Raw genomic sequence first — 19,081 nt, forward strand, 5'->3', positions numbered from 1 at the left:
TTAAGCGCTTCCCAGAACGTGGAGGGTGAGACCTCCCCGTTTTGGTTGATCTCAGTGTACTCCGCTATGGCCTGCGCTATCCTTTCGCTGAAGGCCTTGTCAGCTAGTAAGGCACCGTCCAACCTCCATTTGGGGCGCTGGGCCCTTCCCGTCTCTAGCCGCACATCCATGTAGTGTGGAGCGTGGTCTGATATCACAATTGCGGAGTATTCCACCTTGTCTATCTCTGGAAGCACCGTTTTCCCCACCACAAAGAAGTCAATTCTGGTGTACACGTTGTGTACTGGGGAGAAGAAAGAGAATTCTTTCTCCCCCGGGTGGGCGAATCTCCAGGGGTCTACTGCTCCCATCTGCTCCATATAGTGACTGAGTTCCCTTGCCATGTTTGAGGTTTTCCCCGTTCTGGGGTTTGATCTGTCCGTCGTTGGGTCCTGTACACAGTTGAAGTCCTGTTGCGCTTTCTTAATCATAACATCGACATGGGTGGACCAGGACAAAGTATTGATAATATTCACACCTAGGAACTTGAAACTTCCAACTATCTCTACCTCGACATCACTGATATCATGTGGATAGAATGGGCATAGAGGGATACGGCTCTGGGAAGTGTTGAGGGTTTTGTCCAAGGGTAATATCATGAGCAGTACAGGCTTGGAGGACCGAAGGGCCTGTTCCTGTGCTGTATTGTTCTTTGTTCTTTGATAATGACAGGGGTGTGTACTATACCTGGCTTCTTAAATTTAATGACCAGTTAGTTCCTTTGTTTTCCTGACATTAAGGGAGAGATTGCTGTCATTTCACCATGCTACTAAGTTCTCTATCTCTGTTGCCCTGGCAACATCCCAGTTGGAATAATGAAGATCTCTGTCTCAAAAATAGCCACACCCTTAGCCAAGCTGTTCCAGTCCAGCCACAACACTGCCATCTACCCGAGATTGTGGAAAAATTTCCAGGTATATCCTGCACAGAAAAAGCAGGACTCATCCAGTCCAGCTAATTAAAGTCCATCAGTCTACTTTCGGTCATCAACAAATAATAGAAGTTGTTTAACTTAAACGTCCTCCTGTCTGTATCAGAAATTGGGAGCTCAAATCCTGGATGACCCTTTGAATTTGACCAGAGTCCAAGTTAAGAGATGAGCCAAATTGGATTTTAAAAATCAACTGGAAGCCAAAAGGGGAAAACCTGGTGGCTCAAACAAATTTTTGAAACCCAAATAATTTACCACAGCAAATTCCCTTTCCCGAACACTAAAGAAAATGGCAACCTTTAATGCCCAGATGTGGATCAAACAAGAAAATCTGAACTGTGAAATGTTGGCAGTCCTTCATGCAGAACAACCGAAAGCCATAGCTCGGGAGGTAGATAAAATTGTCAGAAAAATGAAAAGTGAACCGATCCAGATGTTGGTAGACATTTGGATCTCACATTAGTTGTAGATTCCAGCCATGACTCCGAATCGCCTCGTCTAGCCCACTTCAAACTGGAAAAGCTCAGAATACAGCTACTATTTAAGGAAAAGGAACAAAAAAGAGAAAGAGAATTTCAACTCTGAAAATTGGAAATGGAGTCAGCAGTTCAAAGAGATGGCGAGGCCAGGCGGCTAGAGCTGCGAGGAAAAATATCTCTCTACCCACTAGCATCACCTTCCTTTCTAATACGGAACACTCTCTGAGACCCTGAAGAATGCTAGATTTATTCCCAAATTTGAAGAGGGTGATGTGGAGACATTTTTGCCACTTTTGAGAAAATAGCAGGACAACTAAAATGGCCAACGGAGAGCTGGATATTTTTAATTCAAGGGCAGTTATCAGAGAGAGCCAAAGAGATCTACTCCTTGCTGCCTCTAGATATGTCCCTGAATAATGAGCAGACCAATGCTGCCATCCTAAGTGCCTAAGAGTTAGTCCCAGAGGCAGATCGCCAGGAATTCTGGAATACTCATAAGAAGCCCACACAAACCTACAATGAATTTCGACAGCTCAAGCAAATTGCATTCTCCTGATGAAAAGATGCCAAAGAATCCCACGCACCTATGATGCATTGTAGAATAGTAGTGTGGTGAATGTAACTTGGTAATTCACACTGTATCTTTGTAAGCGCAGTAGCGTTATCCGACCACTAGGGGGAGTAGCTCTGGGAATGCTCAGGAGTTTGTACAGGGCTCCACCCTTGGCTCCGCCCATGACTCCTCCCCCTTGTGCTGCTGTATAAATACCCTTGTCCAGAGTCAGCCTGCAGTTCACCGAGAGTTCATCAACGGGTAACAGGCTGGCTCTGTAGTAAGTAGATTAAAACCACTGTTCATATCGGAAAGCACGTGTCTGGTGAATTGATGGTTCCATCAAGTAGTTCTTTGAAGGATGCCACAATAGGTAGTGCAACAGAGCAGGTAGAGACTCTCACTTAGTCTAGTCCTCCTGAGGACACAGCCCTCTGTGTGGACAAATCACACAAGAGCCATCAGAGCTTTGCCCAGTCAAGAACAATATCCCCATACCTGTCCCAGAATGTGATGGAGTCTGTTGCACTGTTCTAACACACCGGGCCATCCAGCCCTTAAAGTTAGAGGGGTTAAAAAATAATGCCATTGAAGGGCAAGTCACTGATCAGTGGAGGGTGGAGAGTCCTCTCCATCAGATCCACCTACAGTGTAACCTGGTCGCAGGCCCAGTAACAGTGGGAAACATCCTTAAACTGTTGGTGACCGGAATCAATATCCTATGTGGGAATGATTTGACTGTTAGCAAAGTGGTTGCCAATCTTATAGTTTCAGGCCAGTCAAACGGAGAGAGAAAAACAGAACAGCCCAGGGATCCCAGGGGTCCCAGGATCCCAAGAGGCCATCCCAGGATCTTCCCTGGCTGTGCAGTGACCCAACCCCAGGCAAGCTCAGTCAGTGGAGAGACAGAAGAGAAGCCAGAAGTCAGGCTAGTGGAAAGATTCCTTTGGAATGATTCCCTGATTAATGTTCAGCAGTTGGATTCTGTGATCCAGCACATAGCACAGACTGCCCGCTGGATAGCGTAAGCCACCCAGATCCCACAGTAATACTACCTATGAGATGGGCTAGTAATGTACAAGTGGAGACCCCCATGGAGGTCTGGAGATGAAGAATGGGGCAGCGCTCCACAGGATAATCCTACTTCAAGACTACTGTCAGGAAACTCTAAATAGTCACTATGCCAACACAATGGCTGGAGACATAGGTATCCATAAGACTTTTGCCGTGGGAATAAGCATTGTCCCTGCCTAAGGTCTGATGTAATGGAATACTGCAAAACCTACCAGGTTGACCTATAAAGGTCATTTACATCTCATAAGCCAGACCTGGCCAATGGAGACAACAGGTCTGCTAAGGCAAAGGACCCTGCAACATTCCTTCCAAATGGGGCAGCACGGTGGCAGAGTGGTTAGCACTGCTGCCTACGGCGCTGAGGACCTGGGTTCGAATCCCGGCCCTGGGTCACTGTCCCTGTGGAGTTCGCACATTCTCCCCGTGTCTGCGTGGGTTTCACCCCCACAATCCAAAAGATGTGCAGGGTAGGTAGATTGGCCATGCTAAATTGCCCCTTAATTGGATACTCTAAATTTAAAAAAAAAACATTCCTTCCAAATGTTTAATGGTTCGAGCATTAACAATCGCAACACATCCAGACAAGTTAATATATGGGCTGTTTTAATGGGCTGGTTTAACACAGTGGGCTAAACAGCTGGCTTGTAATGCAGAACAAAGCAGCAGGGCGGGTTCAATTCCCGTACCGGCCTCCCCGAACAGGCGCCGGAATGTGGCGACTAGGGGCTTTTCACAGTAACTTAATTGAAGCCTACTTGTGACAATAAGCGATTATTATTATTATAATACATCCCTTGTCAAAACCAAAGTGGGACAGGTGGGAGTCATCTGACGTGACCTCCTTGCTGGAAGAACCTGTAACATTGTTGCTTGACTGCCACTCAGTCTACAATTTTTCACTGAGCAAGCAGAGGCAGAACAAGAGCTCTGTCCAAGAGAATGCCTTGCCCCCAACTACATTGTTTCTATTGGAACCTCTTATAGCAGTACCTACAAGACTACTTTGTTTCAATGTTCCTATCCTATTGTTGAAGTCATCTCTAGTGGAAAAGTGAATAATCCAACGCCAGTCTTCAGCCTGCTGGCCTCTGATAAATTACATAATTCAACTTTTATTTTAGATTCTGGACTCATTGAAAGAATAATTCTTTATTCTGTGGTGTTTGTCCTGTAAATCTCCATGTCTCTGCCCCCCCCCCCCCCCGCCCCCCCCCCCCCTCCCCCCGCCCCTCTTTCATTATATGATTGAAAGAGGAGACTGCATTGCACCGTTCCTCTCATGTTTGAGTTGGCAAATAAACTACCCCTCTGATTTTATCCTCTCACCAGGCAGCAAGGTGGCACAGTGGTTAGCACTGCTGCCTCACAACATCAGGCACCCAGGTTCAATTCCGGCAAATGGTCACTGTCTGTGTGGGGTTTCTCTAGTGCTCCAGTTTCCTCCCACAGTCCAAAGATTTGCAGATTAGGTGGATTGGCCATGCTAAATTTCCCCCTAGTGTCCAAAAGGTTAGGTGGGGTTACAGGCAACGGGCATGGGCCTAGGCCAAATGGCCTCCTTCTGCACTGTAGGGATTTTATGAATGTAACTGACTTCATGAAGTTTGCTGGGGGGCTATTGATAAAAATTGGATCACACCAAACAGAGGGGTTGGGGAATACTCTATTACTTATAAATGGGGAAATCAAAATCAAAACACCTCTCTGTATGAAAATGGGTGGCGAAAGGAGAAATCAGGGTTGTTTACATTAAACTCTCTCATGTCCATAACAAAAAGCAATGCCTTCAGGAGATCTGGGACAATAAGATAATTGGTAAAATTAGGCAGAAGGTCTTTTAGAGTAAAATACATAAGGCATTGAAATCATGCTTCAGATACAGAAGGCCTTGGTTTGACCATACTTGGAGTACCATGAGCAGTTCTGACCACCACACCCTAGGAACGATATGACAGACTTGGAGGGAGAGCAAAGTAGGTTGACCAAAATCCTATCCAATTCCAAGGATTAGGAATCATAGAAACCCTACAGTGCAGAAGCAGGCCATTCACCTCATCGAGTCTGCACCGGCCATCCAAATGAGCACCCTACTTAGGCCCAATCCCCAACCGTATCTCCGTAACCTCACTTAACATTTGGACACTGAGGGGAAATTTAGCACTGCCAATTCATCTAATCTTTGTACTGTGGGAAGAAACCGTAGCACCCAGAGGATACCCACACAGACACTGTGAGAATGTACACAGCCTCTCAAGGTTGGAATCAAACCCTGGTCCCTGGCGCTGTGAGGCAGCAATGCTAATCATTGTGCTACCATGCCTCTGGTTAAGTTATAAGGTGAAATTACACAAACTAGGGATGGGACCCCTGGAATTTAGAAGGATAAAGGTTGATTTGACCAAGATTTTCAAGGCATTGAGAGGAAATGATCGATTCGATAGAAATAAACTATGTTTGCTGATCAAAGAGTCTATGACCAGGGTCCACAGCCTAAAAACATTGCCAGGTCTTTCAGGAGTGATGTTAGGATTCACTTCTGCATGCAAAGGGTGGTAGAAGTTTGGAACCCTTCTGTGAATGGCAATTGATTTCGGATCAATTAGTAATTTTCAATCTGAGATTGAGAGACGTTCCTGAACCAAAGTTATTTAGGGACATGTGTTAGATCACACAGTAGCCATCTCACTGAATGGCAGGTCAAACTCAAGAGCTCCTTTATTTTTATTTCTACACTCCGAGTGAAAAGCATAAGTCAGACTGGGGGGAGGCTGCCGAGCATGGTTTGCCACAGTCATTATTTTTTTTCCAGTTGTTTTTATCTACATCTACTTGAGTATTGAAACCTAAAGAGCCTGAGGGACCAAGAATGTAACTGAAGATTTAGATTTACTATGTAATCAAACTGACAGATGGAAATTAAATTTATCATTGATACACGTAAAATAGGGCAACAGCTCAAAAAATAAGTATCAAATCACCCGAGGGAAGATTAGAAAGAGACAGAGGAGTGATTGTAAACCCATTACTTTTTAACATATTCTAAAGTAAATAGAATAATGGAATATTCAGCAAGAATACTAGAGTGTCCATGTTCAGATGTCCTAAGTGTAAATTATTTTTGTTTTAAATATACTGGTCAGTATACATTTTGAACCTGTGTTCAATTCCGATGACCAATCTGCAAACGCATTGGTATAGTAATGAACAGAGGCAACAAGGCTGGTCCAAAGTAAAAAGAGAATGGTCTGTGAGGAAAGATTATAAATAGTTACGCTCTGCAATCTAGAAAGTAAGTAAATAAGTAAGAGCCTCACTGAAATATATGAAGTATTAAATGGCACGGATAAAATTAAAGCTTCAAATTAGCCAGGGTTTTCTTTACTGTCTGCCATGACCTCAGTGGTTACACAGTTTGTCCAGACATTTTGAAGATCATCCGTCAAAGTTGGTAAAGGATGATTTGTAAATATCACCAACAAGCAACCCGGGGATCTCTTAAACTCAACCGGAATTTAATTACTCTCAGTGAGGCAATTTTCAAAATGACAAATGCTTATAATTGCCAGCTCCAGAGTAAAATAAATTAACAGAAAATAGCTCCATATAGGAAAGAATTTTTTTGATGCTGGAATTTGCTGCTGGGTGTATAACTGATTCAAAACATATTTACCTAAATACCACTGGGTGCTCCAATAGAGGAGTTATATGGACAACATGGGCAGAATTTTCCGCTCCAGAGATTAAGGGCTGGATTTTTCCGCCCCACCCGCTGCAAGATCAAAATGGGGGGGGGGGGGGGGGGAGAGAGAGACGTGGACCATGTGAAGGTCCATTAACCACAGGTGGGAATTTCCGGTCGCCAGGCAGGTGCGACTGGAGAATCCTGCCCTAAGTGTGGTGGCAGGGGGGGAAAGTCACTATTCTCCTCTATTGGAGCACGCAGTGGTGCTTACGTAAATATGTTTTGAATCAGTGATACATCCAATAGCAAATTGCCACGCCTGATCATCCGCTTTTAACCTTCTTATATATACATGAATGAGCAGCATGTTGAAACTGGTGGGGGGCAGGCTTGGGATCACCTGCCCCACCATTACCTCATCAGGTTGTATCTCTGGACGATATATATTAAATGACACCCGTGCACACATTCACTCTCCGTAGCCCAGGATGTGTTGTGGCGAGCACCAGACTGGCCCCCAGAAGAGACAAACCAGATGCGCTAATGTTCAGCGACATGGGATTGGTGAATCTCTCCTCGGCAGTTGAGGACCAGAGGGAGCTACCTCACCCCTGTGATAGGAGCCAGGAATTCACCAACCTGAGCACCAAAGCTGAGTGTGGTCAGCACCTGCACTCCTCAGAGCGTGCCGCAGAATGAGCTACATTGTACCTCACCTCTGAAGCACTTTATGACTGCTGAACAGGTGTCATTAGCCACAGCTTTTTTGGGTAACCTTTGTCAGCAATGAGTCACCTGAATGTGTTGAGGGCCCTCAAAGATCTGGGGTACTTGTGTAACTGAAGATATCAGAGTTGTGCGAGCCCCCAGGGTATCTCACACAGGCCTGCATATTCTGCTTTTGGTAGTCACAGGTCAGCTGCCCGTTGACCTTTGTGAATTTCTATGAGAGTGACTAATGGTCATTCAAACTTAATCAACATTTGGCCCCAAGCCGTAATGGATTTTCACATGACTGCATCAAATGAGTTAAGGTGACCAAATCCTTCAATTGGTATTTGAGTCCTCCTAATTTGTCTGAGAGCTGAGCCTTTCTCTCCATGCCCTGAAGTGACACCTATTAGGGTGCCCTTCAATCAGCCCAAAAGTGCAGTAGTTGAACTCTCCCACAATTCCTCAGACCTCTCCTTTGATGATTTATTTCCCAGGATATTTTTCAATTGCATTGTTTTATCAGCTATCAAAATGGTGCTGCTCTGCTTCTATTATGAGATCAGCTCCCAACATTGGCCAGCCCTCATCCCCGTCGCCGCTGTGACCGTATAACTCTCACCTATTGTCCTGGAAGTGCATCATATGTAAGTCTCTCTCTCCGATCACTCTCCTTCTTCCTCCTCTAATCCTGGGTCCTATTCTGATTATTGTTAATATCCCTGTCCTCTCCTCTGAAACATTTTTGTGGATGTCCAGATGCCCCAGATTGACCTCAGCCCTCCACATCTTGAGGTCCTATGCACAGTAACATATCGAGACCCCCAACCATGAGATCATGAAGTACGTCGGTCTTATCTACCAGTCCCCCTTTACAGATTGCATGTACCTCCTCTGATTGTGACTGTACCATTTGCGGCCCAGTACCACGTCAATAACCTCCAGAACCTAAAATTGCTCACAGCCCCAGCACTGTCTTTGCTTTCAGATCCTAAATACATGTTTCTCACTGCACCAGGAGTGCCTCAAACTTATTCCCTCTCTTCCTTTCATGGCCCACCCCTCGTCAAGTATCTCTATCCACCCCTTTTCTCCTCTGCTCCAATCAACACCACCTGTCCCTCCACCGATATATCTTTGTCCACCCCTTTTCTCCTGTGCTCCAATCAAAACTCGGCTCCCAGTAGAGCATATGTTTTCCGGCCAATTCCCTTCCTGCTGGTCTTGCCTGAGCAGCTTTGGCTTAAAGTCAAAGTAACTACAGGCACAGCGCAGTGAAAGGTAAGTGAAGTGCAATTTGTCAAGAGCAGATCAATTATCTACGGTCAAGATTCACACTGGTCTGATTCGCTGCTCGCAAGGCCATTTTGATATGGAATGGAAGCATGATTCAAGATGGGACTGGTTGCGCTGGAGCGTGCCCATCCCGCTGATGGGTCGGCTGGGGCCAGAGGTCACCTAGGGGGTGCAGTTGCATGGCTGCCTTGTAAGCCATGGCAATGGTGCTCCATGCCCATCCTCCCCGACTCCACAGTCCACTTCCTGGCCACCCTCCCGTGCTACTCCCCGTGGCCCTGGCAGAAACCCCCAGCCAATGTCAGCAAATTATAGCAATGTGGGACACTTTCCATACCCCTCTCTCTCTCTCTCAGCAGCCATGGTGCCTGGTTCATGATTTTTAAGAGCACAAGTGAGTGAACCTCACTATCAGAAATTCGCCCCAGTGGAGGCGGAGCATCGCAGAGAACCCAGAGAATACCGGGTCAGGTCTGCTAATGATATGCCATCAGCGTTTACTGTACGTGCTTCCTGGAATGCATTGATGCCACTGTCGAGGCACCAGACAATTGCGATTTGTCGTGAAACCAGCACCCGCAACAAATTCAGCATCAAAACCGATTCTCCATCCAATCGTGTTTCCTGATTCCAGCGTCAGAATCCAGTCCAAGGGCTTTGTCATATGAAGCGAGATTGAACAATTTAGACTATACACTCGAGAGTTTAGCCGAATGAGGGGAGATCAGCCTAATTCTGCTCCTATATCTTATGAATTTAAGAGTGTCAATTGATTTTGAAACAGTACCAAGGTGGAACAAATGGTGATGGGTTGGTAGCTACAGATTATGCTGACAAAAGAAAAAGGGATTATTGCTTGAAAATCTTAACTGATTGTTGAGGATGACAAAGCTTACCAGTTAAATTTATTTTTGAGATACTGCCGTCACTAGCAAAGTTACCTACATTCACGATACAGCTGAGCGATTTTCTGGATTGTGCCAATGAACATGTAAGAGTCAACCGTGTTGATCTGTGAATGAAATCACATACAGACCAGACCAACTCAGGACAGGTTTCCAGACCTTTAGGACATTTAGACACGTAGTTGGGTTATAGTGGAGAAACAGCAGCTTTGTGCCATTTTACTGAAACCAGCTTTTTATTTCCAAGTTTTTATAAACTGAACTCAAACTCCCAAGGTGTGATCGGAACTCATATTCATCGGGATTATAATTTAAACCTCTGAGTTACTAGTTCAGTCACATAACCACTACCAGTTCTGATGTTTTTTTAAAGAGTAATACATCATACACTCTAACATCCCCACAGCTGGTTGTGCGTTGGAACAGCAAGGTTAGCATCTTTTAATAGTGCTAAATAGCCACTTAAACCAAATAGACAACCACTTAATCTTTTGCAATAATGCAGTAGAGAGGAGGGTGGCTATTAATGGTGCCATATTATTGTTATGCAAACTATCAAATAAAGGAAAGCTAGGCATATTGACTGAATGTGGGATGCACTTCAGTAAGTGCAGCAAGTATGGATAAAAATGACATAAAGTGTCAATAGTCTCTCTTGAACTCAGTGGACCAGCAAGTATATTAGGAAATCTGTGAGATGAGGCAGAAGTACATTACACATAGTAGCAGCTGCTAAAAGTCATCATACAAGAAAATCTGCCATGACATGCTTTAAATCTGATATTATCAGGCATGTTGGGCTCAAAGTTCTGCTTCTCTGCAACACTGGCTCTTTTCAATATTCTTGAAATAACTCAATACTATTTTACTACTTGAAGAATAGGATAACCTGTAATCAGCCACAGTGATCTTGAACAGGGAATCATAGGAATTGTAAAATGAGAAAAGTACAAAGTTCATCTGTGGACTTTCCACCTTCGAGCATCCCAATAATTGGGTGATGGAATAATAGTGAAGTTGTTGCCGAATCATAGCAATCAATGTCGATCAAATAATCTATGACAGACATAAATATGATACAAGAAAAAAACCCAGTGGTGGAATATTTTGGGAAACATGAAACTGAAGACACCTATTCCTCTCATGCAGTCTACACATGTCTCAAATTACACATACCCTGTATCCCAAAATGTTGTTTTCTGAAAGAAATCTACTAATTTTCATTCCAATTAATCAATATTAATTGCTTCCATCAGCTCCCTAGGAAGCCTGTTCCAGGAAACATTGTTTCCGCAGATTAGATTGAATCCTCCCCTCATGGAAATAAATGAAACATGCATTTGCCAGAACTTACTTAAAAATAGCTTCTCATTATTTTTCCTTTTAGATGAGAAACATTAATGCTCCAACATGCAGTCCTTGGCATAATTCCCCTTATTGTCAAATCTACCTTGTGAAAGATAAAATACCAACATTATTGCTCTGTTGTTCTTACCTCTCCCTTTAACCACTCTGCAGATGGCGTTATCTTATCTCCACTATTTGATGAACTGTAATGCAAACTAAATTTCCCTTCCCATTTCTTAACTCTGTCCATGTGAATTCCATCTTTTTTAAAATATTTTTATTCTCCTCCTTTTTCACATTTTCTCTCAAATTTACACCCACCAACAATAAATAATAATCAGGAACAAATATATCAATGCCCATATCAATAACAATCATCCCATCCTCCCCCAAACCCCAAACATTAGCCCGCATGTTCACACAAACAAATGACAAAAAGGAATTAGGGATCACCCATAGTCGTCATTAACAGACACAGCCCCCCTCCCACCCACACGCCCCAACTTATGTGTCGATGTTATCCAGCTCTTGAAAGTGCACAATGAATAAGGCCCATGAATTGTAGAACCCCTCCATCCTTCCCCTCAGTTCAAACTTAACCTTCTCAAGAGTCAAGAATTCCAACAGGTCGCCCCGCCATGCCAGGGCACAGGGTGGAGAGGTTGCTCTCCAACCTATCAGGATCTGCCTTCAGGCGATCAACGAGGCGAGGGCTACAACATCTGCCTCCGCATCCGTTTCCAACCCTGGCTTGGTGGATTCCATCTTAACACAACCATTTAGAATACACTTACGCTCGACTGCTGTGATGGGCTCTTTCAATGCACAAAACCCTACTGTTTTTATCCTCCTGAATATCACTCCTGTAAGTAGTATATCTGGGAATACTGGCCGGGATTCTCTGACCCCGTGCCGCTCCGACGCCGGCCCGCCGATTCTCCGGCACCGATTCTCAGGTGCCCGCAGGATGGCCGTTGCAGCGGTCGAGGTCCGTTGATAGCGGCCACCCCGCCGATTCTGCATGCCTCGACGAGCCGAGTGCCCGCCAATTTCGGCCAAGTCCCGCCAGTGTGGGTTACGTATGGTCCCACCCGGCGGGACCTCAGAGTTGTGGCTGCAGGGGCCTTCCTGGTGAGGGGCAGGAGGGTCCGACTCCAGGGGGCCCTGGCCCGCAATCAGGGTATACCAATCGGTGGGAGGGCTAGTTCCATAGGCGGCCTATCTTCCTCCGGGCCGGGTCCCTGTAGGGCTCCGCCATGCTGCCCAGGGGACAGCACAGAGACGGGAACCCAGGCACATGCATGGACTCACACCGGCCGTGGTGCACATGCACGGACTCGCGCTGGCCATGACACGCATGCGCGGACCCTCGCCACCGTGATGCCGGCTTACGAACGCCGGAGCAGCAGACACCACTCCGGCACCATACTAGCCCTCTAGGAAGGGGTGCATACCCGGGCCTGGCAGACTGTTGATGCCAGAGTGGCTTGCTCCGCTTTTGACGCCAGCATCAGAACTTGGCAGCGGGATCGGAGAATCCCAGCCATTAACTTTCTATCCACACTTAGGCTAAGGTTTCAGTTGATCATCAGCCAAAATTACATGGGCAGCTCAGAGAGTAATGTGTAAATTCCATCCATAACTGGACAACCCACTTTCAGACACATTCCTCATTGACATTAAATAGCGTATTCAAACCTCATGTTTTAACTTCCATAAAATTTGCTATTAATTATGCTGCTGCTGAGAATTCTCCAGATATTTAATTAATAATTATGAATGGTTTGTAGACCTGCTGGCTCTGATGGATTGCATTCTGATTTCCAAATACAATATTAGTACTTCCTTAATAATGGATTCTAACAATTTCCCATATTTATTGAATAAGGGGGTTACATTGACATTTTTTCAATCCACTGGAACCTTTTCCGCTTCCAGGGAATTTTGGAATAACCAATGGATCCACTATCTCCACTGTCACTTCCTCTGAGACCCTAGGATGTAGGCCATCAGGCTCTGGGGACTTATCTGCCCTCAATCCCAAAAGTTTGTTTCGTACTTTTTCCCTATTGATGATGATTGTTCCCCCCTTTCTATTACCTCTGCATTACCTATTACTATTGGGGTGGTACTAGATTCTCGACCGTGAAAACAGGCAAAATATTGATTTAGTCTTTCTGCCATTTCTGTGTTTCCCACAAGTAATTCCCTGGTCTCATCCTCCAAGGGACCAACATTCACTTTAGGTACTTACTTCCCTTTTATATACTTTTAGAAGCTTTTGCTATTGTTTTTTTTATATTTTGCGCTCGTTGTCTTTCATAATTTACCTTTGCTCTTTTTTTTTACTTTTTAAGTAACCCTTTGTTGATCTTTAAAAGTTTCTCAATCTTCCAGACTGCCACTGGCCTTTTCAATATGGTATGCCTTAGGTTTTGTCTTTATCTTATTTTTAACTTCCTTGCTTAGTCATGGATTTTTCCCCCCTCTTACAATCTTTCTTCCTCTCTGGAATATGTTTTAATTGGGAGGAATTGAAAATCTCTTTAAACAACTGCCACTGCTCATCAACTGACCCACCTTTTAGTCTTCCTGCCCAGTCCACTACTGCCAAATCTGTCCTCATGACTTCATAATTACCTACAGTGTGTTCTGCAGCGGTGGAGAGCACTTTGCCTGTGGCTGGATCTTCTGGTTGCGTGATCACACAAAAATGATAGTATAAGGTTGTTTTTTTCATTATTGATTACCATAAGATACCATTATAATGCTTTTCGGTCCAGCTTGGATGGACGGAGCTCTCTCAGATATGGTATAAAAAACAGAAAATATTTACATCTATTCTAAAATGATGGAAAAAATTACAAATAAAGCATCAATACACAATTTTCTGGAGCCAGTGGACAGACTCATGCCAGATGAAACTAATGCGGAAAATTGTAAAGTGATACATTTTGATAGGACAATTGAAAAGAGGCAATAGCACCTAAATTATACAATTTCAAAGGAGATACAAGAACAAGAAACCTGGGGGTTCTGTACACAAAGCTTTAAACGTTACAGGACAAGTTGTGAAGGTTGGTTAAAGAAAGGTAAATGCATTTCTTGGCTTTATTAAAAGAGACTTGAGCCAGAGTTTTGCCTTGGGTTTGGAAAGTATTAGCCAGGCCTGTTCCTTACTTCCAAAACCCAAGCTCACTCCAAACCCCATTCCCACAATGTTTTGGTCTCTGAAAGACATTGACAAGGGGGGGATTGGCTGGAGTGAACCTCAATACCATGTGGGAGGGGTGTGGGTGAAGGAGGTGGCTAAAAGGCCAACCTTGATTCACAGGAACAACAGTCCAACTCCAAAATTTGTTCTTGTGCTCCAAACTTCACCTTATACCCTTCATGTCCTCGCTCATATCTCCATGCTGCTTCATATTCCCAATGCCCATTCCAAACCCTGCTTATAATCCCCATGTCTCCTCCATGCCCTCATGTATCCTCCATAGATACATGATCCAATATATGATGGATGATCCATGATAGATATAGATCCAAAGATGTGCAGGTTAGGTGGATTGGCCATGATAAATTGCCCTTAGTGTACAAAATTGCCCTTAGTGTTGGGTGGGGTTACTGGGTTATGGGATAGGGTGGAGGTGTTGACCTAGGGTAGGGTGCTCTTTCCAAGAGCCGGTGCAGACTCGATGGGCCGAATGGCCTCCTTCTGCACTGTAATTTCTATGATAACCAATCACTCAGTATCCAATAGGTACAGTTCTCAGGATCCATGCAATAGAAATTACAATGTTCTAAATGCAAATGTGAAAATAAATCTTCTTGTAACCCAATAAAATGGTCATTCAAACAATTGTCATTAATGTGGCAAATTCATATTTCCTATAGTTCTCAGAATAGTGACTTTGACTTCAGTAGAGCTGCATCACACTTTAAAAAGAGTGTCAAGGCCTTAGAGAGGCAGCTAAAGAGATTTGCTAAAATGACACCAGGAACAGGGAATTCAGTTTTGTGGTGAGTTTTGGGAAGCTGGGTTGTTCTCCTTTACACACAGAACGTTGAGAAGATATTTTATAGAGCTGTTGAAAATCATGAATGGTTCTGATCGAGTTTGCGGTGGGGTTCGGGTTGGTAAAGATAGGATTCAGTTTTAAGGTGATCAGCAAAAGAGCCGAAGGTGGAATGAGGGAAACACATTACTTACAGCAAATGGTTGTGATCTGGAATGTGTTGCCCGAGCAGAAAAAAAAAGCTCAATGGTTATGTTTATAAGGGAATTAGGTAAATATGTGAAGGGGAAAAGCAGGGGAGTGGAACGATTTGTACCAAAGAGCCAGCACAGGCACAATGAGACAAATTGCTTCTGTCTGACTGTATAATTCTATCATTGTTATCGTAATTTTATTCATTCAAAGGTAGCTGCTCTAATTGTGATGGACAAGTTGCTGTTTTCAATTTGTAACTTTATTATTTTCACCATCTTGGAGGGTTTAAATCAGTCACTCAATAAATAATCCCAATCTTGTAATTGGTATTAGAAACTAGAATTTGAAAGGCATTTCCATTTATGTTCTGAGAGTCATGGTGGGCCAACAAAAACAAGAAAGCCACAGCGAGTGATGTGTATTTGGAAATAGTGTGAGATACAAGTGGTGCAATAGGGAGCATGAATAATGCAACTGCAAAACTCCCCTTAAAAACTGATTCAAAATAGAAAGTATGAGCCATCAAAAAAGAGTCACGCACTTGGTTGGAATAAGTGGAAATAATAAATGTAGTCTTATGGGCTGGATTTCTTCCTCCTGTGCTATTATGAAGACTCTAGTAAGAAGTCTTACAACAGCAGGTTAAAGTCCAACATGTTTGTTTTAAACACTAGCTTTCGGAGCACTGCTCCGAAAGCTAGTGTTTGAAACAAACCTGTTGGACTTTAACCTGGTGTTGTAAGACTTCTTACTGTGCTCACCCCAGTCCAACGCCGGCATCTCCACATCATGAAGACTCTATGTACTGAATCCCTCTCTTTGCAAGTAGAATTTGCAGCGAGGTCCTCGCCCCAGACAAGCATACCATGTGGGATGAAAGCAATTTAACTGCGGGTATCAGTCAACATTCCCCAAGGATGTGCTCAGAGAAGCATTGACAACCTTTGCAGGTTCAATGCACTGTACCATATTGGATTGACAGAATGGGAGCAGGTTGCGTGAGCTCATCGCAATCTCGGTGTGTTTTTCCACCACTTTCTGTTGATTCATGGAATAATCTCTCCAAATAAGCAGGGAAAACACCACGAATGACGTGCTGCAATGTCTAAACAGCGTTAAATGCACTTACTGTTCGTGAACACAACTGCAACGGGAACCACTATCGCGATGGTGACGACAACAGCTGCAATGACCCCCAAAAAAGCTTTTAGAACGGTCTGAAATACAAAGAAGCCAAGGGGAAAGTTGGACGCTGAATAGCAAAACAACAATCCTCCATTCCACAAGAGTTAAACTCCCCAAGCCCCCGCCCGACCATTAGAATTGGAATGGAATTCAGCTTTGCAGCAAGCTAAAAGTAAATCCACCACGATAGGAAGCACGCCTCGCAATTTCTATGAAATGCATCCAACTTCAACTCAAATTACTTCTGGCTAAAACTTTGCAGCTCTGGTCGTACTGGGTATTATATTAAGCTGCTTCTGTTATCCCCGGGTAACTACATCGCGCGCCAGTTACTGACCTTCATATTTGGTTCAGGTCTTGTTCTTTGGGCGAATGAGTAAAATCCGCTGGGTTTTGATCCCTCTAGGCAGGACAGACAGAGAAACTGCAGCTGGCTGATCCTTACCCAGCGTGTCACAAAGTGGTGGCGAACACTTTACAGCCCCGCTAAATGTGCCTAGTTATTTAGTTTAGTAAACTATCGTTAAATATTATCCACAGCGTTAACTGAACAGCATGCTAGTCGATTGTTGGCGAATCGTAAATGCAAAGGTTAACTGATAGCAAGTGCGATTATTTTTGGCATGGTCCGTGCAATACGAGAGCCTGGTGCGTAGAAGTGAGACAATTATGAAATTCTGGTTGCTGAAACAGTTGCATTAAATCACCAATGGGGAACGTGTTGGTATGTCGGAACAGCTGCTTCAAAAGACAGACTTACCATTCGCTTTGGGTGAACACAGGCGATACACACCCTAACTAGGACTGAGGCCAGCATATACTCAAGCAACACTCTTAAGTTTAGTGGCTACTCAGCAAAGCAAAAAAAATCAGTTTACTTTTAACTCTTGAATAACGCAGGAATTCATTAATTTTCCCAAGAGAGGATTAATGGTCAACAGAATTGCCCTGTACTTATTTGCATTTGGGACGGGCCAGGTTGCGAATTGCTGGTGGGACGATATATATTTTAAAAAACGTTCTCCATCCCCCTCCCTTTTTGGAACGGATGTTTGCAGCTGTTATCTGCTGTGCAGAAATATCATAAGAACATAAGAACTAGGAGCAGGAGTAGGCCATCTGGCCCCTCGAGCCTGCTCCACCATTCAATGAGATCATGGCTGATCTTTTGTGGACTCAGATCCACTTTCCGGCCCGAACACCATAACCCTTAATCTCTTTTTTCTCCAAAAAACTATCTATCTTTACCTTAAAAACATTTAATGAAGGAGCCTCAACTGCTTCACTGGGCAAGGAATTCCATAGATTCACAACCCTTTGGGTGAAGAAGTTCCTCCTAAACTCAATCCTAAATCTACTTCCCCTTATTTTGAGGCTACGCCCCCTAGTTCTGCTTTCACCCGCCAGTGGAAACAACCTGCCTGCATCTATCCTATCTATTCCCTTCATAATTGTAAATGTTTCGATAAGATCCCCCCTTATCCTTCTAAATTCCAACGAGTATAGTCCCAGTCTACTCAACCTCTCCTCGTAATCCAACCCCTTCAGAACTGGGATTAACCTCGTGAATCTCCTCTGCACACCCTCCAGTGCTAGTACGTCCTTTCTCAAGTAAGGAGACCAAAACTGAACACAATACTCCAGGTGTGGCCTCACTAACACCTTATACAATTGCAGCATAACCTCCCTAGTCTTAAACTCCATCCCTCTAGCAATGAAGGACAAAATTCCATTTGCCTTCTTAATCGCCTGTTGCACCTGTAAACCAACTTTCTGTGATTCATGGACTAGCACACCCAGGTCTCTCTACACAGCAGCATGCTTTAATATTTTATTGTTTAAATAATAATCCCATTTGCTGTTATTCCGACCAAAATGGATAACCTCACATTTGTCAACATTGTATTCCATTTGCCAGACCCTAGCCCATTCACTTAACCTATCCAAATCCCTCTGCAGACTTCCAGTATCCTCTGCACTTTTTGCTTTACCACTCATCTTAGTGTCATCTGCAAACTTGGACACATTGCCCTTGCTCCCCAGCTCCAAATCATCTATGTAGATTGTGAACAATTGTGGGCCCAACATGGATCCCTGAGGGACACCACTAGCTACTGATTGCCAACCAGAGAAACACCCATTAATCCCCACTCTTTGCTTTCTATTAATTAACCAATCCTCTATCCATGCTACTACTTTACCCGAAATGCCATGCATCTTGATCTTATGCAGCAGCCTTTTGTGTGGCACCTTGTCAAAAGCTTTCTGGAAATCCAGATATACCACATCCATTGGCTCCCTGTTATCCACTGCACTGGTAATGTCCTCAAAAAATTCCACTAAATTAGTTAGGCACAACCTGCCCTTTATGAACCCATGCTGCGTCTGCCCAATGGGACAATTTCTATCCAGATGCCTCGCTATTTCTTCCTTGATGATAGATTCCAGCATCTTCCCTACTACCAAAGTTAAGCTCACTGGCCTATAATTTCCTGCTTTCTGCCTACCTCCTTTTTTAAACAGTGGAGTCACGTTTGCTAATTTCCAATCCACCGGGACCACCCCAGAGTCTAGTGAATTTTGGTAAATCTTCACTAGTGCATCTGCAATTTCCCTAGCCATCTCTTTTAGCACTCTGGGATGCATTCCATCAGGGCCGGGAGACTTG

General features: G+C 44.1%; 1 protein-coding gene across 4 annotated transcripts in view; it reads right to left on the reverse strand.

Annotated features, from left to right (window-relative positions):
- The window catches only part of LOC119961983 (dipeptidyl peptidase 4-like), a 144,485-nt gene extending 127,240 nt beyond the window's left edge, over positions 1 to 17,245 (reverse strand). For 2 of the 4 annotated variants that reach the window (XM_038789671.1, XM_038789670.1), the window contains exons 1-2: positions 17,174 to 17,245; positions 16,358 to 16,445 (exon numbers count right to left, since the gene is read on the reverse strand). In XM_038789671.1, coding sequence (XP_038645599.1) covers positions 16,358 to 16,445; positions 17,174 to 17,230 — 145 coding nt within the window. In that variant the 5' untranslated portion in view covers positions 17,231 to 17,245. Of the gene's footprint in view, positions 1 to 16,357; positions 16,446 to 16,750; positions 17,126 to 17,173 lie in introns of those variants that run through there. The other 2 variants (XM_038789674.1, XM_038789672.1) reach the window with 1 other exon arrangement.
- Between the last annotated feature and the right edge of the window lie 1,836 nt (positions 17,246 to 19,081).

The sequence above is a fragment of the Scyliorhinus canicula genome, chromosome 2 (assembly GCF_902713615.1).
Source record: "Scyliorhinus canicula chromosome 2, sScyCan1.1, whole genome shotgun sequence".
In the NCBI taxonomy this organism is placed as follows: domain Eukaryota; kingdom Metazoa; phylum Chordata; class Chondrichthyes; order Carcharhiniformes; family Scyliorhinidae; genus Scyliorhinus; species Scyliorhinus canicula.